This window comes from Chanodichthys erythropterus, chromosome 18 (assembly GCF_024489055.1).
Source record: "Chanodichthys erythropterus isolate Z2021 chromosome 18, ASM2448905v1, whole genome shotgun sequence".
In the NCBI taxonomy this organism is placed as follows: Eukaryota; Metazoa; Chordata; class Actinopteri; order Cypriniformes; family Xenocyprididae; genus Chanodichthys; species Chanodichthys erythropterus.
The window spans coordinates 31,106,926-31,129,168 of NC_090238.1; the positions used below are offsets into that span (position 1 = coordinate 31,106,926).

The 22,243-nt window shown below is 38.5% G+C and overlaps 1 protein-coding gene across 1 annotated transcript in view; it reads left to right on the forward strand.

Moving 5' to 3' along the window:
* The first annotated feature begins 703 nt into the window (after window positions 1-703).
* The window catches only part of c18h14orf180 (chromosome 18 C14orf180 homolog), a 35,875-nt gene continuing 14,335 nt past the window's right edge, over window positions 704-22,243 (forward strand). Inside the window, exons 1-4 of the mRNA XM_067368329.1 lie at window positions 704-1,021; window positions 4,568-4,598; window positions 10,381-10,467; window positions 19,574-19,694. Of these exons, the coding sequence (XP_067224430.1) occupies window positions 860-1,021; window positions 4,568-4,598; window positions 10,381-10,467; window positions 19,574-19,694 (401 nt within the window). The 5' untranslated portion in view covers window positions 704-859. The remainder of the gene's footprint in view (window positions 1,022-4,567; window positions 4,599-10,380; window positions 10,468-19,573; window positions 19,695-22,243) is intronic.

A 22,243-nucleotide genomic window follows, 5' to 3' on the forward strand; every position in this document is an offset into this window, starting at 1 on the left:
AAGTCACGTGATTTCAGCAGTTTGGAAATGATTCGACACACTAATTCATAACGCTCCGAAGCTTACCGAAGCAGTGTTTTGAAATCGGCCATCACTATATAAGTTGTTATTTAGTTTTTTTGCCGCACCAAAAATATTCTTGTCGCTTTATAATATCAATATTGAACTACTCACATGAACTGATGTAAATATGTTTTTAGTACATTAATGGATCTTGAAAGAGGAAATGTCATTGCTGGCTATGGAGGCTATCAACTAAAATATCCTAATTTGTGTTCTGAAGATGAACGAAGGTCTTACAGGTGTGGAACGACATGAGGGTGAGTAATAAATTACATTATTTTCCTTTTTGGGTGAACTAACCCTTTAACATACAAGTAATCTGTCAGAATAGCATCTGCAAATATCTCTTTTAGTGTCACCACTTGTAGTGTGAGGAGGATAATTTCCTTTAAGACTCCCTCATCTGTGCTGCCGTTGCTGTACAACAATTGGCCACGAGCAGCGTCACTCAAACGACAAATCCTCTCAAGTCCTGACTTCCCTGCGATACAGCGTGGGCGGCGCTGTGCCGCCGGTGCCGTCTCCTCTCCTCCCCCCACAATCCCTCTCTTCCTCCCTCCCACGCACCCACGCCTCCTGCCCTTGACTCTTACGGATCGTAGGAGGAGGGAGAGGAGAGAAGCAGTGATCTGTTCCTGTTTTGAGACTGCAGCGACCGATCTCTCTTCTTTCGACTGTTTTTCGAGCGTCTCTCTCTGTTTCTCCATGCCCGTGCCGCAGCTCAGATGGGAGACGTAAGTGCAGCGGCTGTCTGGCACGTGAACGCGCGCGGCAGGTCTCTCTGGCGGGCCATCCCATGCACGGGATGCTGAACGGGAGCCGTGAGGGTTTGTTTGAACTGGGCAGGCAGCTCCAGCAGGAAGGAGACTCCCAAGCTGCTCTGCACTGCTTTCTGAGCTGCCTGCTGGGACTCACACATGTGCAGAGCTTCCACTCGCTTCCCAACTGCCTGCATCAGGTGAGCCCTGCAGGACGGAGCACTGTTATGATACATTATGGGATAGAACCCATTCAAATGGGCTTTAAATGTAGGAGAGGGCAATTTACACACACAACAAATTGGCATGTAGCATGCATGTGCAAATAGTGCACAGTTTATTACATATAAAGCTGTCTTTTGCATGCTTCTCACGTGTATGCAGGCTAGCTTTTTTAATGATTCGATGGCACACTAACCTAAAACTAGCTTTCAGTCAATGCATATTTTACACTGGTAAATGCATTCTGAAACATTCATGCTGTGCACTGGCAGCTTGAGCCGACACAGCAAACACACTATATCATATGCAAAGAGTGTGTGGTCACATTTGTTTGCTATAGTGCACAGCAGGAGACATGCTTGATATGGCCTTGATGCTCAACCAAGGTTTGTTTATCATTGTGTTCCAACTTATTGCAAGAGCCATTCAGTGTCCATCATGTGTTTACATGAAACATCAGGGCAATTTATCTCATAATGTTTGCAACTAGTATCTATTTCTTTGTGTTCCTTGAGTAATCATGGAATCCATTTGATGACAATCTGTCAGATAAACCCTCAGCCCTGCTTACGCACTCTGCTGTTATAGTCTCTCTCAAGGGTCGCAAGCAATGTCCAGAATATAAACAGTGGCTCTTACACAAGAGTCCTGGAATGTGTGGTATGACATTGCCCAGACGGAGTTGCTTCTGACCTTATGAAAAAGACATATTTAGTATTTGCTAGTATATACATTTCATCCGAGGTATTTTAAAAATGTTGAAAGTTATAACTAGCTAGAATGTTACTTTTTGAGTGAATCTGACAATCCAACATGTTCAGGTAAAAAAAAAAAAAAAAAGTATTGCGCTTAAAGACAATGAATTGTTTCATTAATTTACTTTTAGGACAGTAAAATTGTTTGCATTGTGTCATAATTATTATGACATTTAAAGGGATAGAGCACCCAAAAATGAAAATTATCCAACCTGGTCTCATGTCGAAAACGTACCTGTGGGCACGTTTTCGCGAGTCGCGAAATACGTACCAATGAGTACATATCGCTGCAGTTTCGCGTGTTTTTTTTTTTTTTGCCGGAGCAGATAATAGGGTGAATGAGGTACGTTTTTATGACGTTGCTTTTTAGACGAATTGCCGCGGTTCTCGATTTGACGTTTGTGCTCCGTTGCGTTTTAAAATAACTTCCCACCGACACTACGCCTAAACCTACCCGATAGTGTTAACTAAAGCAAACGTGATGTAAGAAGCGTCCGTTTTTCAGCTCGTTTAGATCTCTCTTTGAGCTCTTTTTTTTTTTTTTTCAGTCGCTTTACACGGGATTCGTACCCAGGCAGGGGGAGTCGACTCCTCACCGTAAGTCCAACTCCGTATCGGCTGAGGTACCGAGCAAGCTTGGTTACGGCTAAAAAAAGCGAAACGCGTAGAGCCGGAAAGTCCAAAGTATGTTCGTTTACAAATCGGGTACTCTGGTCAGATGCGTTTTGAAGTCGTGACATGATATTGCGGGAGGAGACGCCAAAACGAGTCTTTACGAATCGATAATCCGACCCCGGCCGTCATCGAAACCGTGCGTGAAAACGAGCAAAAGCGCTTATCGGCTTTTTACCGGCCTCTAGCGTTCGTTTCTGTCGGAAACTGCAGCGAGACGTACTCGTCGGTACGTAATTTTGTGTCTCGCGAAAATTTGCCCACGGGTACGTCTCTCCCATGAGACCAGGTTGCAATTATCCCATGGTTTACTCACCCGCAAGCTGTCCTAGGTGTATATCTTCTTTCAGACGAACACAATCGGAGTTACATTAAAAAATATTCTGGCTCTTCCGAGCTTTATAATGGTAGTGAAGAGATTTTGAAGCCCAAAAAAAGCACATCTATCCATCATAAAATGAATCCACACAGCTCTGGGGGGTTAATAAAGGACTTCTGAAGTGAAGCGATGGGTTTTTGTAAGAAAAAATATCCATATTTAAAACATAATAACTACCTTCCGACAGATGGCCATACGCATCGATTTAGGCCAAAAGAGGATGTAGGAGAAGCATAAGCTTAGAAGCCTCTTGTGATTCAAACAAATATGGCTGAGCAACAAACTCAAGCTCCTCTTCTCTTATATCGAATCCTCTGATATTTCTCTTTAAAAGTTATCGTTTTAGACTTTTAACTCATGACTGGTGTTTTGTTTTGCTCTATCCTCTGCGCTTCCGCGTTTGTCAATACATCATGCGTCAGGTCAGAGGTCACTCTTTCGCTGTAAATCGAGGCATACGGCCCTCTACTTGAAGCTATTTATTATATTTTATAAACTTTTAGATATGGATGTTTTTCTTACAAAAACCCATCGCTTGGCTTCAGAACGCCTTTATTAACCCCCTGGAACTGTATGGATTATTTTTATGATGAATCGATGCACTTATTTGGGCTTCAAAATCGAGGTTGCGTAGATAGAAAAAAAAGTTGACTGGCCAAAAGATTGATTGGCTGGCTTTAGGAGAACCAATCAGCTGTTTATATGAATAAATGACACATTATGGTAATGAGAAATAGAGAGAATGTGCTTAATTCTCATGAAAGTAATGTCAAAATATGAATGGTCTTTAAAGCTGCAGTCTGTAAGTTTTGCCTCTTTGTCGCCATCTCTGTTTGAAACCTGCAATTGCAGTTATTTGCAGAATTATCATCTTTACGTGGGTTGTGCTTTGGCAGAATTAGATGAATCTAATGTTTGCTGTCAGTCACTGCACCAGTGTGGATACTGTACTTCGAAATCACAGATTGTAGCCTTGAAGTATGACCCAAGTAAGAATTTTTACCGGAAAATGTAATCTGAACATGTCCGCCACTTTTGTTCTGATCAACTGAGGAAAAAAATTCCAAAGGTGATTAAATCTAACGATCACTTAGTTATTGTTATACTGTACTTTGTTCTCAAATTGTTATTGTTAACAACATCAGCATTGCGTGACTCTGTATTTAGTGTGTATTAGCGTTACCTGTAGAATTCAATTTCTGTACAGTCTAATCTCTAACGTTAATTTGTCATAGCATACAATCCACCATCCAAATGATAAGTTTAATTATTGCAGCTGCCGTGAGAAAAGGCTATAAATGATCCGCCTCACTTGCCGTATAGCCTACTAGCTGGGACTCATACTTTATGTAAACAGACGTAAGGCAATGACACAAAGACGAACAGCTGCATGCCTGAATTTCCCACGAAAACCCACCAGTCCCACCACAATTATAAAACATTAGTACAAGCTTACCGTTGTGAATCGGGCTAAGATAAGGAGATATTTTTGAACACTGGCTGGTTATGTACTTGCTCAAAAATTTATTTTGGATAATTTTTAACCAAAAAAAGCTAGCAGCTTTAAAATAATCTGAACTTTCTTAATGCAAATTTTGTTTATTTGTTTGTTTAAGGGCTAAATGTTACTATACCTACGGGACATGCTTTCACTCTTTTATTCTGTAAAGCACTTTTGAATTTTTCAGACAATATTCTCTCTTAATTCCTTCATACAGATTGCTGAACTCTACATTGATGAGAAGAATTGTATCCTTTTTGATAAGGTATCAGCCCTCACTCCACTTCGTGTACTGAACATTAAGTAATAAATCCTTTTTATCTGCACAACAAACATGCATGCGATGAAATTCTGTATGTTTCATACTGTATGTGCATAACAATTGTGCAGTTTGGTTATCGCAAGGCCTTTACAACTGGAGCTTCTTCAGTGTGGTCTTTGTTCCTAAGAGGATTTGTGGACACTTATCGTATGTCAGCTGAAAGAGCATCACAGCTAATTAACCTGCATAGACCCAGCATGAGCTCTACTGTCATTATTCATCTACAGACTGCAGTTAACAGCAAGACTAGTGTTACGTGACATACATTCCCTCTTAAACCCATGGCCTCTCAATTACTAAAGCATAGAGTTTAAACGGATTCAAGGCTGGTAGTTTTCAGCTCAAACTGGTCGTTTACATGACCTAAGTCATTAACCCAGATCATTCATAACCTCTTTTCCAATTAAAATCCAATTACATGTGAATTGGTTTCAACATATTTGCTCTAATCTAAACCAGTAAATAGTGGTGGGACTTGGTGAAAAATGTGATCTCTGTGTAATTACATAAAAGAGAAATAATTGATGTAGATTTTATCATTTAATTGAATAAGCTCTTTAATTACATGCAAAACATTAGTCTGTTATATCAATGCACAACAAGGGAATTTGGAATAGGGGATTTCAGGAGCTGAGGATGAATTATATGTGGTTACACAGGGATTTTATCTGGAATGTTTTGCCCTTCTGTTATCTTCATATGGACCAGTGCTCATGCATAGCCTATATATCGGTAAAAGCCAGAATAGTGAGTTAAGGTGTAAAACACATGCTTGCAATGGCAATTGTCTGGTCCAAATTATTTTGACACAACTGCCCACATACATACACAGGAAGATAGCATTTGATTGACATTTGAAGTGACCAACCATAGTCCAGCACAGAAAAATTGCAAATTTGCAAAAGTTTGCTGTCAGTAAGATTTAAAAAAGAAAAAAAAAAAGAAATTAAAGGTAGGGTAGGCAATTCTTTTTCATAAATAGTTTTTGGTATTCTGGTTGAAGCTCTCTTCACATCCTGATAACAATCAATAACAGAAGTGGTCTAAATATTAAAAAATGCACATATATTATCTGTGGAAGTCTCAGGACCAAAGAATGATCGTCCAATCATTGATACGATGACTTACCTGTCTGTCAGTGTATGTATTTGCTCACGCAGACATCACACGTCATCAGCCTGTTCCATAAGGCTATACAGTAGGAGTGTATCGGTACATGTATTCATCCTAAACCATACAGTACGAACGTCACGGTTCAGTTCATGTGGTTAGACGACCAATACAGGTAGTCAGTAGACAGACAATCCACACTCCAATCCAGAAGAGGGCGCACTGTAATGCAACACTGCTGACTGCCACAACAAGAAAAAGAGCAAAAGAAGAACAGTGCATGTGCGAATGACCGCTTGAAAACAAGTCCTCTAGAGGCACACTCGTGTCAAATGCGTCTTTCTGTGGGTGAAACGGAGCGTAGCACAGAAAATTAAGTATAGGAGGGTTGGGATTAAGCTTTGAATGTTTAAATATAGTTTAAGTGGAGTAAATTGTAACACTCCTAAAGCTTCCCCAAGTTTATTTTTTGGTTATTTTGTACTTTTATAACACAAGGTGATTTTCATTTTGTAGCTGATTGTGACCAAATACCTTTTGTTTTTTATCAGCTCTGCAAAAAATATGACCTATGCAAGAGTGCATTCTGTTTACTGCTTAGTGCTTAATACACTAAAGGAAGCTGTACTGTACCAACTACCTCAGGGGGAATAAATGCCACTAGGTGGAACAAACTGTAATTTGCACTACTGTCTGTTCAAAATAAATGAAAAGAAACCTAGCATTGGGGATTTGTTGCTTTTTCTGGTAACACTTTAGTTTAGGATCCAATTCTCACATTTTTAACTAGTTGTTTGGATATTACAAAGACATTGGCTGTTTATTAGTACTTATAAAGCACATATTAATGCCTTATTCTGCATGACCTTATCATACATCCCTTAATCCTACCCAATACCTAAACTTAACAACCTTACTAACTAATAAGCAGTAATAAGGGGTTTATTGAGGCAGAAGTTATAATAGTTAGATATTAGTGAGAATTAGACCCTAAAACTAGTGTGACCATTTTTTCTATTGTACCAAAATCATACCGAACCGTGACCAAAAAAACGAAATACAGACCGAACCGTGACTTCTGTGTACCGTTACACCCTTATATGCAGAGTTGTGTACAGACAATCATTGAGCTCTGCAAACAAACAGCAGTCGCTTTCTACAGTTCCTCCTGAACCAAAATTATGAGCTTATGCTGCGTTCACACCATGTCATAACTGTAATTTAGAGTCGGCAACCTGTGACATTCTACGCGGAGCTGTTCACGTCCTCAGACTCGGATTAATGCATTTCTATGTCAACACTATCAACATCAAAATTAATCTGCAGCAGTCAGGTGGTACATGTCAGACCTCTGTAAGTTGTTTACGTTCATTATTATTGTAATGTTATGTGCTTTGAGATGTATTTAAAGCAGTCTCTCATCTTGTGATGCTTTGCAGACTCTGCTGTGTGCATTCATGTGTTTTGAAGGAGGCGTGGCTCTGAATTGAGGGGGGGATCTAATGCTTTCAAAGTGCTAGCTGCTCTGAAATTGCCTACCCTTCCTTTAATATTTTTATTCAGCAAGGGTATATGAATAAAGTGACTGTGAAGACATTTATAGTAAAATAAATTCTTTTTTTTTTTTCATTTTTTTTTTTTTTATGTTCATCAAAGAATCCTGAAAAAATGAATCATGATTGTAATGGAGTAATGGCTGCTGAAAATTAAGGAATAAATTATATTTAAAAAAATATTAAAATAGAAAACATTTGAAATTGTAATATTTAAAAATACTGTTTTTACTGTATTTAATCAAATAAATGCAGCCTTGGTGAGCCTAAGAGGCTAAAAAATTCCCAAACATTAAGAACTTTTGGTAGTGTAAAAGGAAAGATTGGATGCCACAAACCTTGCAAACTTAAATAAATAGAGTAAATGTTCTTCCTCCAAAGCACTCTGTAACACTCTGTAAGTTCGTAAGTATGGGAAGGAGGAGGCGGGAACCGGCGAACATTCAACATAACTTTAATTCAAAAAGAACAAAATGATAGTAAAGCTGGCAGACCCTCGCGGCCACACAAACATAATAAAACATAAAATAAAGTCCAGGCCTGGTCTTCTCTCGTCCTTCACTGTCATTGCTCCTCCTTTTACGCTTCCGGAGCTCCTCCGTTAGAGACTCAAGGCCGGTGCGCCTCGCAGGTGGAGCTCATTATCTCTCGCGTCACCGGCCTCGCGCCGTTCCCTCACGACTCTCGCCCACCCTGCTCACCACACACTCATAGCAAAAGTGAATTCAGTCATTTCTCAAACCCTTATTAAAGTTAAAAACATATTATATGACACCATGTTGTCATATCTCTTCACATGTATGACATCAAAACGGTTGCAGTTCAGGAAGATGAAAGGCACGGAACTTTCATCCTGTACTCATTTTCTGACTGTGAATAAATACAATGGCTGTGATTGACACTCCCGAACCGACAAGATCAACAAGAAAAAGAAATATAGAAACTGCTTCCATAGTCATGCTGAGATGGCAGGAAATATACATGCCAAGAAGAAGGACACAGCTAGGATATTTATTTGTTGATAAAGCACTGCACATTTCCTCTAAAGCACCAGAGCTGGTATAGGGATAATTAATGCACATATCTGCTTTGCCAATGCATCTTTAAAAATTCAGAAGCACTCTTTATTCCTAAAGCTAGTGTGCGCAACTCATTTTTAGATGGTTCTTTTTAAAATTTCTGTGCTGCATATCTGAGATTTGAAGCTGCAGAACTGTCAAAAGTAATCTATTATGAGTCATATACAGGAAATGCAAAAAAATATTTGGACACTTTATTCAATATTAAAATGTGTGTCAGTGTGTTAGATAATAAAATATGAAACATGGAATGTGGAATGACTTCATACATCTACTAAAAATCATCTTTGGCTGGTTAAAAGTACAGTACCAAAAAAAAGGCTCTGAAAAGAAGGATATTTAATATATAATTTAATATATAATATTGCAAATTAGTTTGAAGTGTGTGTGTGTATAATATATATATATATATATATAATATATAATATATATATATATATATATATATATATATATATATATATATATATATATATATATATATATATATATATATATATATATATATATATAATATATATATTATATATATATATAATATATATATATATATATATAATATATAATATATATATATATATATAATCCATGCAGAATTCATTTGCTCCTGGTCTCTCCTCCACAGCTAATTCAAGGGTTAGCATCACATGCGCCACAAATAGATTTATCACTTTCAAACTGATCCCCATGCGGTTAGTCAGCAAATTCAGATGTTCCTCAGCCAGCTGCGATCTAAAAATATGTCCGGGACACCTGGGAGTTTGCTGCTCATTCTTGGAAAAGATCATTTTAAGAGGGACAACATAACTCAGCACTGCTAACAATGAGAAACACACACCAAATCAATCAATGTATGATACTCGAAAAAGAGTCACAATCTATAAACACATGAAAGGGATAGTTCACCCAAAAATGAATATTCTATCATCATTTACTACAGCTCCACTATTACTATTGCTCATACTTTTGGTATTAAACATTGGGATGTTATTCATAGTTTGCTACAGTCATAAATGACACCTCAAATTGTTTTTGAAAACTAGTGTGCCAAAATCAATTCACATGTTTGCGGTTGGTAAAATTTTAATGTTTTGGAAAGAAGTCTCTTATGCTCACAAAAGCATGTGTTTCTTTAATCCAAAATGCAGTAAACCAATAATACTGTGAAATATTAAAGTTTAAAATAACTGTTTTTAATATGAATGTATTTTAAAACATAATTTATTCCTGTGATGGCAAAGCTGAATTTTCAGCATCATTACTCCAGTCTTCAGTGTCACATGATCCTTCAGAAATCATTCTAATACACTGATTTGGTGCTTAGAAAAATTTTCTTATTATTTTCAAAGAAAACAGTTGAGCTGCTTAATATATATGATTTTTTTGGTTTGTTTATATAATATAATTAGTACTGTAGCCAAAGCAACCTTTCAAAATTCTAACAAGAGTTCCAGATGTACTTTATGAGACCAAAATAGAAACATCATCAAGTCACTGCACATACAAATACTGTCATTATGTAGGTCATTGATGGCTATTTTAAGAACATTTTCCTTTCTGGACGTGTTTTTGTAATGACACTAAGGACAAATATGATCTTCTTACAAAGAGATTGTAATGACATGCCTTTGAAAACATTGAACATACTCTTTAGTGACTATTTATAGAACTGCCGCAAGCTTTGTGTCTTTCTATAGAGCTAAAACGAGAAGGTGACACAAACACTAACCAATCAAAATATCAAACATGCTTTGAGCTATAGGGATTTTATGTTTGACTGTTTTTCTGTTTAGGTAATACATTACATGTTCAGTGAAAACCCGTGTTATATCGTCTTTGGTGATGCTAGCAGCTGAACAAATCAGGATTTCACTGAGCTGTAGTAATTGGGTGGATGTGTGTGATCATAACAAAAGACTATTTCATGGTGACAAGCATGTCTAATCCTTCACCCGTGTAAAATCAGATGGGAAAGCTCTGCAGTTCATTCAGGCGGAGAAGATGTTTTACGAAGTGGCACTGATCGAGCTCACCTCGCTGCAGGCCAGCACAGGCAAGTCCACTTTTTATGGCTTTACGTAAATATATTTTTATGATGCTGTTAAGTGGACATGTGTCTCCTTGATCAGTACTGTATATTCACTATAGTCATTATCATCATAGCTATGTACAGTGATATTTTTAAGCAATATCACACAAGCAAGATATTCATATCACCAGCATGATTATGAGAGCATGAACTGTTCAACAAACAAGTTAATAGTGAATAACTTATATTTCAAACACAAAAATATTGCCAGTTACTTTCTGTGTTTTTGCTCCATCAGCAAAAATAGTTCCAAACAAAGTCAAAGCTGAATCAGCCTAGCAAAACAATAGTGGTCTTTCCTTCCAGAACTAATTAGTTCAGTGAATGATTCAATGGCTTACTCATAAAGATATTAGGTGCATTCCGATCAATAGCAGGTGCCTTGCGAAGTAGACTTCATAGGGTATTGTACCATTTTAAGTGAAATTCCAGTTTGAAGGGAACATATAATCTTGAATTGAAAGGTTCCAAAAGGGGATTTTTGCACTGAAGCACCATTTTTGTTTAATTTTTGGAATCTTTTTTACTATAAAGAGCCTTCTAGGCAATGCAAAGCTTCTATGGATGTTAAAAGTTCTTCATGGAACCATCAATGCCAGTAAATAACTTTTATTATACATGTTCAGTTCAAAGGGCACGGCAAATGGCATAAATAGGCTTTGGCACATTTGTTTTTTACGCGTTTGTTTGCCGGTAAAAAGTGCACAAGATGCGACCGTTGCAATACAGCGATCATTATTAAGGGTATAGTTAATTTAGAGGACACATCTAATATAACCAAATTACATTTTTCATATTTTGCTTGTTTCATTCCTGAATGAATCAGTATTTTGACTAAATGATTCATTAGCTATACGTAGGGCTGGACAATAATTCAATATCAATATATATCGCGATATAATTATTTTCGATAACGGTGATATGATTTTTAAACACATTTCCGGTATTTCGATATACATTACAGCATTTCTCACTGACTTGAGGCGCAGCGGTTAGAAAGAGCAGAACAAGATTGGCTATTTGCGTGATGACGTACACCACAGAGACACGCTGCCATCAGCGTATCTATTGGTTAATATGGTTTGTTTAAAATAGCAACGTGGAAAACAGACAGAGTTCAGATAATGTATGTTTCAGTCGATGGATGCGCAAAACGTTACAACAACGATAATCAAAAAGCGTGGACAAAACAGTAACTCTTTGTAAACTGTTAACAGCTAACGTTAGTGCCGTATGCTCTAATGTCCAGTCATTTACGCCGTCATCACCCGGGTGTTGATAGCGCGCGAGTGCAGGTGAGACCTGAACAGCACACATTGCTATCTGTGTTTAAACTAAACTCATTTAAGCCTTGCTGATTTAAACCTTCAAGAACAAGTCGCGAAAGAGAGAGAACTCGCACGCGCTATGAGAAGATTTGTGTGCGCTCATCCGAAGCGCGCACACGCTTATTTCAGACAGCGCGCAAATACTGAGTTCTCTTTCAAGTCTTGCGCTTCGACGGCCACATTCATACAAAAAATGATGTCAACATGCCCGTCTTGTCGAGTATCCTAGCAAACATAGTCAGTTATGTCTTAAGTGAACGTATAACAGTCGAGAAAGACAGCGCATGTGTAACAGTATATGTACTGGTTGTCTTAAAGGGAAAAAAAACTATTCCTGCTGCCTGTTTTTAATGTTAAATCAAATAACAAAGAAATCACTCACTGCTCTTGACTGAATAGTTTTTGTAACTTCAATAATGATTCATCTTATATACAGTAAAGATAATATGCAGTGTTATTTTATATTTGATTACTTTATCCATTTTCTGTACCTGAAAACTACTGTTACATACCTGAAAAACCTGAAAAGCACTGTTTATTTTATTTGAATATTTGCTTTATTGTACTTATTTGTGATGTTGCTTGTAGTTTGATTGTTTGTTCTTATTTTCTTTATTTTTATTTGACAGTAGTCCTATTTTTAGGGTCACGGTTATCGTGATATAAATTTTGGCCATATCGTCCAGCCCTAGCTATACGTTTACATGCACCCAAATAATCAGTTGATAATCGGATTGATGGCTGAGATTGAAAGGGGCGGTGTAGACATAAAATAATCTGATCATTATTTAAAGCATGTAAAATTAAGGGTCGATGATGTGAGGTTTTTTTTTGTTTTTTTTTTTTGTCCAAATGCCTTAATAATAATAAAAAACATATGACATCCAAACTATGTAAGGTATTACAACTTGATCTATTTTATTGAATCCAAAAGGTGTTAAGTATATTTTGCTAAACATAAAGGAAGTGAAGTGTCAAAGGGTCATTCGGTTTAACCGTCCAAAGGCCAATACAGCCATTTTATTTGTAATTGAAATATCTTAAAATGTAATCTATTTATTTATTTTTTATTCTGGCATGATTTTATAACATCATATATCAACATAGTGAAAAAGGGTATTAAAATTTTGTGTACAAGTCGTTGCTTTGTTGTGAGAATGAATGTCCGGAAAAATGAATTTCATTGATGTCATTCGGAGTAACCAATAAAAAGGGACCATTTTGGATCAAGTCATGTGACAGGATGTGACATCATTCAGACACCTGCAAAGGACCACATGATCATGAAGCAAAGTAACTAACTCTCTCTTAACTATTTGAAAAATTCATGTTTTCACTTGCTCATACGCATGTCCCGAAACATCAGGACATTCGGTACAACTGCTATAAAACATGGAAAATTTTGTAATATTTGAAAAACTTGTACTGAATATAAAATGATTGATTGTACTTTTGCTAGCTAGCTAGATTTCAGTCTGTTAAAATAAACTTTAAAGGTGCCCACGAACGTTTTTTACAAGATGTAATATAAGTCTAAGGTGTCTCCTGAATGTGTCTGTGAAGTTTCAGCTCAAAATACCCCATAGATTTTTTTTAAATTTTTTTTTTTAACTGCCTATTTTGGGGCACCATTAACTATGCACCGATTTCACTCGACGCCGCCCCTTTAAGACGCGATTTTCCTGCCAAACGAGCTGTCAACTATATTACAGCGCATTTACAAAGTTCACATAGCTAATATAACCCTCAAATGGATCTTTACAAGATGTTCGTCATGCATGCTGTATGCATGTTTCGAATTATGTGAGTAAAGTATTTATTTTGATGTTAAAAGTTTAATTCTGAGTGAATCTGAGGCTGGGCTCCGTGGCTAACGGCTAATCCTACACTGTTGGAGAGATTTATAAAGAATGAAGTTGTGTTTATACATTATACAGACTGCAAGTGTTTAAAAAATGAAAATAACGACAGTCTTGTCTCCGTGAATACAGTAAGAAACGATGGTAACTTTAACCGCATTTAACAGTACATTATCAACATGCTAACGAAACATTTAGAAAGACAATTTACAAATATCACTAAAAATATCATGATATCATGGATCATGTCAGTTATTATTGCTCCATCTGCCATTTTTCGCTGTTGTTCTTGCTTACCTAGTCTGATGATTCGGCTGTGTGCAGATCCAGACGTTAACTGGCTGCCCTTGTGTAATGCCTTTGATAATTGTTGGGAACGTGGGCTGGCATTATGCAAATATTGGGGGCGTACACCCCGACTGTTACGTAACAGTTGGTGTTATGTTGAGATTCGCCTGTTCTTCGGAGGTCGTTTAAACAAATGAGATTTACACAAGAAGGAGGAAACAATGGAGTTTGAGACTCACTGTATGTCTTTTCCATGTACTGGACTCTTGTTATTTAACTATGCCAGGGTAAATTCAATTTTTGAGTCAAGGGCACCTTTAAGAATCTGAAATCGGACTGGGTTCATTTGGATTGGCGAAAACTAGTGTATGTAAGCATACCTATTTACCATCTACTGGCGCAATGATGTAACCGGCATACATTCAGTAAATTTCAGAAAATAATCATCTCTGTCTGTGGCGACCAGGGCGGGCGAGAGCCGTGAGGGAATGGCGCGAGGCCGGTGACGCAAGTGTTAATGAGCTTCACCTGGGAGGCACACCGGCCTTGAGTCCCTCACGGAGGAGCTCCGGGAGCATAAAAGGAGGAGCGACTACCGTGAAGGATGAGAGAGGACCAGGCCTGGACTTTATTTTATGGTTTATTATGTTTGTGTGGCCGGCAGACGTCCGCGAGGGTCTGCCGGCATTACTTTCGTTTCGTTCTTTGTTTATTTTGGTATTAAAGTTTGGTTCAACATTCGCCGGTTCCCGCCTCCTCCTTCCCACATCTACGAACCTCGTTACATTGGTGCCGAAACCCGGGAGGAAGGAGGGACATGTTGTCGGAGAGCCCTCGTTGCTGAGGGGGATCGCGGTGCTGCGGAGTTCGGGCAGCGCGGGAGTGTGAAGACCGCGAGAGGCTGCCCGAGGCGGTGGTGCTGGAGCCTAGTGAAAGGTGGGACGGAGAGCTCGAGGCCGTGCCCCTGGGACGAGGTGGGGTGGCTGCCGTCCTGGACCTGGAGGGAGCGGAGGAGTCGCCGCCGTCTGCCGTGGGCCGGAGCCTGCTGCCGTCCGCCATGAAGGGGAGGAGCAGGGGACGGGGGACTCGCTGCCGTCTGCCCTCAGTCGGAGGAGCCATCGCCGGCCGCCAGGAGGCGGTCGAGGATCGGGCCGTCCACCGAGCGTCCAGTGCCACCGCATGGCACCGCGAAGAAGAGCCTCTCGGCAGGCTGAGGACCGAACGGCAGTGTGTCGGGGAACCGGACCAAGAATTTTTTTTTTTCCCCCTCTTTCTTTTTCCTCTCTCCCCTCTCTCGTCCTGTCGCTCCCCTTGCTTCCGTCTTCTTTCTCTCGTCTCGTCTGTCCTTACCCCCAGGTGCTGCGGCCGCCGAGACAGGCCCCGGGGGGGAGTAGAGCGCAGTCTCGGGAGTACCCCCCGGCCTGCGAGGGGCGATGGGGGTATGTGGCGACCAGGGCGGGCGAGAGCCGTGAGGGAACGGCGCGAGGCCGGTGACGCGAGTGTTAATGAGCTTCACCTGGGAGGCGCACCGGCCTTGAGTCCCTCACGGAGGAGCTCCGGGAGCATAAAAGGAGGAGTGACTACCGTGAAGGATGAGAGAGGACCAGGCCTGGACTTTATTTTATGGTTTATTATGTTTGTGTGGCCGGCAGATGTCCGCGAGGTTCTGCCGGCATTACTTTCGTTTCGTTCTTTGTTTATTTTGGTATTAAAGTTTGGTTCAACATTCGCCGGTTCCCGCCTCCTTCTTCCCACATCTACGAACCTCGTTACACTTTCCTTTTCAAACGTTCTTCTGGCAAACATTGCCATAATTTTGCCACAGATTAACCACTTTTCAGCAAATAAATCACAAGGGTTCAAGTCAGCTTCTGCAAAACACTGAAAACTGACCCAACATCCAAAGCTGTCCCCAAGGTTGTGTCAGAGAGCAGTAATATATTTAACAGATCTTTATTTGCTTTTAAATGAACCAGTATTTATGGATGGAGACCCATTGATCTCTTCCCATGGTGGACGTCTACCATTCCTCTGACTCTGCAGCTGCTGAGACAGCATACAGCTCTAGCACTGGCAGAAAGTACAAGAGCCTAGAGAGATATATAACCACGCGATGCATTACCTCATTAAAGAGCTGTTGAGTACCATGGAAACGCTGCCTGAATCAGCGCTTTGTGCCAGTGCTGCTGTGATTTCTACCCTCTGGCCTTACTCCGTTCCCATCATGCAGTCTGGATACACCTAAGGATTTCTGTGTATAGTGATATGGTGTCTGCAACATTCAACAGGTGTATTGATACAGTAAAATAGGAAAGGAAAGAAAGATCTGATGAAAATGTACAATTCATTCATGTGTTGAACATCACTATAACTTCATAAACATGTCAAGGAGAGCTTTCAGTGAACAACATCTTAAATTTTAATCTGTTTCTCGCACAAAATGACTTCTGACTTCTGAAGACTCTGAATATAGCGTGATGTGGACCACTTTTGTGACACTTTTATGATGCTTTTCTGTCACTTGGAGAATTTTGATTAAACCAAAAACTGGCTTGGATATTTTTCAAAAAGTCACACGAAAATCGTTTCAAAATTTGTATCACTCCACTTGTTTCTACCAGATCTATTCTGGCAGCATTTCTCATAGCGAGCGTCAATGGTGGAGGAATAAGCTGTTATTGTGTCACAGAATGATATAAGAGCTTTTTAGATGAGAATGTAGTTGTTTAGACCTCAAACATGAGATTTATATATAAACATAGCACCTATATGGAAATTTGTTTAGATGTTTTCGGAGATGTGCGCTCCAAGCATCAGCGGAGCGCTCACGTACCTGCCGAGAACAGCTTTATCTCAGCCAGTCCTTCAAGAATTTGCCACTGGTTCTTTATGCAGATAGCGGTTAAACAAGAGATTTAATTCATTGAGATTTATTCATTTTGGGTATATCAAATGGGCAATCTTTGGTCTTATTAATTACTTGTTCTAAAGCAAATCGGGCAAAGTTAAGTTTCATAACTTTATATTTTTATTTAAATTTGTTTGTTTATGTTTATTTCCTATTGTACAAACATTTTCTACTCATGTAATACTATTATTGTTCATTTAAATGATATTTTATGTAAATAATATACCGTATTTACAAACCCGATTCCAAAAAAGTTGGGACACTGTACAAATTGTGAATAAAAAAGGAATGCAATAATTTACAAATCTCATAAACTTATATTTTATTCACAATAAAATATAGATATATCAAATGTTGAAAGTGAGACATTTAGAAATGTCATGCCAAATATTGGCTCATTTTGGATTTCATGAGAGCTACAAGTTGGGAAAGGTAGCAATAAGAGGCCGAAAAAGTTAAATGTACATATAAGGAACAGCTGGAGGACTAATTTGAAACTTATTAGGTCAATTGGCAAAATGATTGGGTATAAAAAGAGCCTCTTAGAGTGGCAGTGTCTCTCAGAAGTCAAGATGGGCAGAAGATCACCAATTCCCCCAATGCTGCGGCGAAAAATAGTGGAGCAATATCAGAAAGGAGTTTCTCAGAGAAAAACTGCAAAGAGTTTGAAGTTATCATCATCTACAGTACATAATATCATCCAAAGATTCAGAGAATCTGGAACAATCTCTGTGCGTAAGGGTCAAGGCCAGAAAACCATACTGGATGCCCGTGATCTTCTGGCCCTTAGACGGCACTGCATCATATAAAGGAATGCTACTGTAGTGGAAATCACAACATGGGCTCAGGAATACTTCCAGAAAACATTGTCGGTGAACACAATCCACCGTGCCATTCGCCGTTGCCGGCTAAAACTCCATAGGTCAAAAAAGAAGCCATATCTAAACATGACCCAGAAGCACAGGCGTTTTCTCTGGGCCAAGGCTCATTTAAAATGGCCTGTGGCAAAGTGGAAAACTGTTCTGTGGTCAGACGAATCAAAATTTGAAGTTCTTTTTGGAAAACTGGGACGCCATGTCATCCGGACTAAAGAGGACAAGGACAACCCAAGTTGTTATCAGCGCTCAGTTCAGAAGCCTGCATCTCTGATGGTATGGGGTTGCATGAGTGCGTGTGGCATGGGCAGCTTACACATCTGGAAAGGCACCATCAATGCTGAAAGGTATATCCAAGTTCTAGAACAACATATGCTCCCATCCAGACGTCGTCTCTTTCAGGGAAGACCTTGCATTTTCCAACATGACAATGCCAGACCATATACTGCATCAATTACAACATCATGGCTGCGTAGAAGAAGGATCCGGGTACTGAAATGGCCAGCCTGCAGTCCAGATCTTCCACCCATAGAAAACATTTGGTGCATCATAAAGAGGAAGATGTGACAAAGAAGACCTAAGACAGTTGAGCAACTAGAAGCCTGTATTAGACAAGAATGGGACAACATTCCTGTTCCTAAACTTGAGCAACTTGTCTCCTCAGTCCCCAGACATTTGTAGACTGTTATAAAAAGAAGAGGGGATGCCACACAGTGGTAAACATGGTCTTGTCCCAACTTTTCTGAGATGTGTTGATGCCATGAAATTTAAAACCAACTTATTTTTCCCTTAAAATGATACATTTTCTCAGTTTAAACATTTGATATGTCATCTATGTTGTTTTCTGAATAAAATATTGAAATTTGAAACTTCCACATCATTGCATTCTGTTTTTATTCACAATTTGTACAGTGTCCCAACTTTTTTGGAATCAGGTTTGTAGTATTGAGAAAGGGTCTATTAGTGATTGTTATTTTGACTTAAGTGAAAGTTACATTATTACGCTAGATATCGCTTTCCTCAGCGGACATTCAAACTGATTTTTTAAATTTTGAGTATAAGATTGACCTGGATAATAAAGGCTATATCAGATGCAATACACTCGCTTAGTCAGTCTCTCATAATACTCTGCTCTACATAATAAAGTAAGCTTCAATGAAATAACTCAGCGTTCCATTTTAGAATTTAAAACTTGATATTTGAATCTATGTCAGAAGGAAGTAGTTTCACACAAAAGAAGGTTTTTAAAGAGACTCTGTTGTTATTTCTTATTTATTTACACACTTGTGCCTTCAAACTGATGTATAAACTCAATATCACGCGAGTAGGAGTGTGATATGGCTCTAAATCAGCATGACTGTGATTGCCTTCGGCACTCAGCCTACGGCCTTGTACCTATGGCCCAATCATAGCCGTGCTGATATGGAGCCATTTCGCACTCCCACTCGTGTGATATTGCTCATGTATTGCCAGAACATTAAGTTCACAATCAGGTCTTTGTTTCAATATTGATACCCAGACAGAAAATATAATTATAAATATTCTTGGAATTGCCAGTCCCAGTTGGTGTTCTTAAGCTTCTGTTTTACATATGTTTCATTTGCTTATAGAGCATTTAAATCTATGGGTGTGGTGACAGTCATCGGCCGTCTCTCCTCTCTCACCCTCCCTCCCTCTCTCTCTCTCCCTCCCTCCCTCCCTCCCTGTCTTTTTCAGTCTTGTCACAGTCTTGTTGTCTCTGTACGTGTGAGAGTCTCTGTGAGTGTTTATACATCGTCTCTGAGGGTTTTTGACAGACTTTGTGTGAATCAGGGTCTCAAGAAGACGGAACATTAGGAACCTCAGGATGTCTGTCTCAAGAGGAGTTATCAGAACAGGCTTCTCAGGCCCAGGATCTTGAGAGACTGGCTCAGCTCTGCATCATGAGCAAGAGGTAGGAGAGTGAACTGAGTGTGGAAATGACACTGCATACTTACAGCATGATTGTTTTTACTTGTCTAATTTTGACAAAAATGCCAAATAAAAATGAATGTGTATTGATAGAAGACATTTAATAAGAACTAATATTCTTTATACATGATTTAAGAAGATATATTCAATCATTCTTACATAATTTGGCCCAGATTTACACAGGCTCATTTTATTTGTGCTAACTGTCCACTCTACATGCCTTGTTTATGTCTCATCCAATAAATACTTGACCTCTGCTATAGTAACTTTTGTTTGTAATATAAACAAATATGTAAAATATTCATATGCATTTTGAAGAGTGAAGTGTTTCATATGGTAACGTTCAACTTAACTGGCTTTATTAAAGTGAAAATAGAAATTATTTTTAAAAACTTAATGGCACTTCACCTGATTTGACACTTCACATTTGTTTTATATATATATATATATATATATATATATATATATATATATATATATATATATATATATATATATATATAAAACAAATGTGAAGTGTCAAATACATACATACATACATACATACATATATATATATATATATATATATATATATATATATATATATATATATATATATATATATATATATATATATATATATAATATACTTTTTTATTATTTCTTTATTTTTAAGGGTTTGGTAGAAATATTTCAAGGAAATAACTACGATTTTCTTATTTTAATACGATTTTCTTAATTTTAATATTCTGGGATTATGGGAATTATGGAATTATGCAGTTAATATTCTGGGAATATGCTGCATTATAAATCCCCTATTATACTGGGTCAAGTGTGCGCTCATATAGAGAGAGGAAGAGAAAGGTGACTTGTGTTATGTGAGTCTCAAGGTTTCAAATGTTACTAGGACACTGAGAGAGGTGTCCGCTTTCCTTCAGGGGCTTAAAAAGATGAGGCGGTCTTTTGTTAGCCACTACCACATACACTTGTGGACATTTATGACCCCAGGCTGGCGCTGGTTGGGGACTTAAAGCATTTAACCTGATTGTCCTGGGGAAGGAGGCCACAGGAGAGAGGATGGCATTAAACTTGAATGAGAACGAGATTGTTTTATTGCTGCCCCAATACGATAATGTTTCACAGGACAATGAAATGTGGGGGTATCCACACCATTTGTATGTAATCCTTTAAACTCTTTGGGTCAGGTAACTCTTGAAACCTGAACAGGGTAGATCTTCAAGATCTGTTGGTTAACTAGGACAGCAGTCATGGTTGAAGTTGTTGCAATTTCAGCTTAAAACCAACTGAACAAATGTGACCTCATTATGTCTCCCATTAATAATATCAGTGACATGACACTCATTTTAAATTATTTTTTTTTTTAAATCACACATTTCCTACAATTACTTAACAATGGCTGTGTCTGAAAGCTCAGGCAGGTGACTTGTTACCTCGCTGCCTTATCAGGCAATGACTTCGCAGGCAGTGCATGAAGGAACCTCACAAAATTTAACAAAACGATTTAATGGTCTACAACAAAACAGAGAGAGCTTTGGTGAAAAATGAAGCAAATATTTAATCACTACAATAGTAACTTCTCGCTAGAAATGACATCAAAAGTGGGAAATTTTTTTCAAAAATGTATATTTGCACACAAACTGACCACCAACCACAATTTCCAGCTCAACTGTCACGAAATGGAACGCACAGGATTGTGGGATATCAAAGGCAGTGAAGGATTCATCTATGCTGCCTTCAAAAATCCATCAGATGAAGGTATTCTCAGTAGACTGCCTTGATTCTGACGTGCCTTGTTGCCCTCCTATCTCCATATGCTGTCTGCGGAGGCAGCATTTTTCAGCTTTCGGACACAGCCAGAACATATATTTATATATATATATATATATATGAACTGACAAGGCAAGGTTAGTTTATATCATTGACCCTCAAATCTTTTATTAATATTATGTCATGTGGTCAATCCAATATGCAATAATAATAATAATTATGATAATTTGAACTGACAAGGCAAGGTTAGTTCAGGATGTAAATTGTCATCTGGAGTGACTCCCCGAAAAACATAATTAAAATATATAATTTCTAAGACATTTGAAAAATAAACTAGAATTCTTTACCATGGGCAGTGGACATGCTTATATCACTGACCCTCAAATCAATATTTCATGTCCATTTATTTATTTGACACCCCACTAATACCCCAAAATGTGCTTGTATTAATATTTCAGGTAACAAATAAATTGACTTTTGAAGCTCTTATAGTTTTGACACAAAATGTAGCTCAACCCCTATGGAGGGAATAGGAAGTGGTTCTGCCTCTTGAATCTTTCAGTGTTGGGGCAGGAAGTGCTCTTGTAGCTGAGAGCTTTGCCATGTTGTGTCCGATCGAATGTCTTTTGAGGACAATCCAAAACAGTGCAAACCAACACCTAGTCATTATTAATTAAAGCAGGACCATAATAACCACACTGACATATGTACTGGCTATAAGAAACATACTGTACGTTGAAGAGAAAAGCACAGAAGAGTATA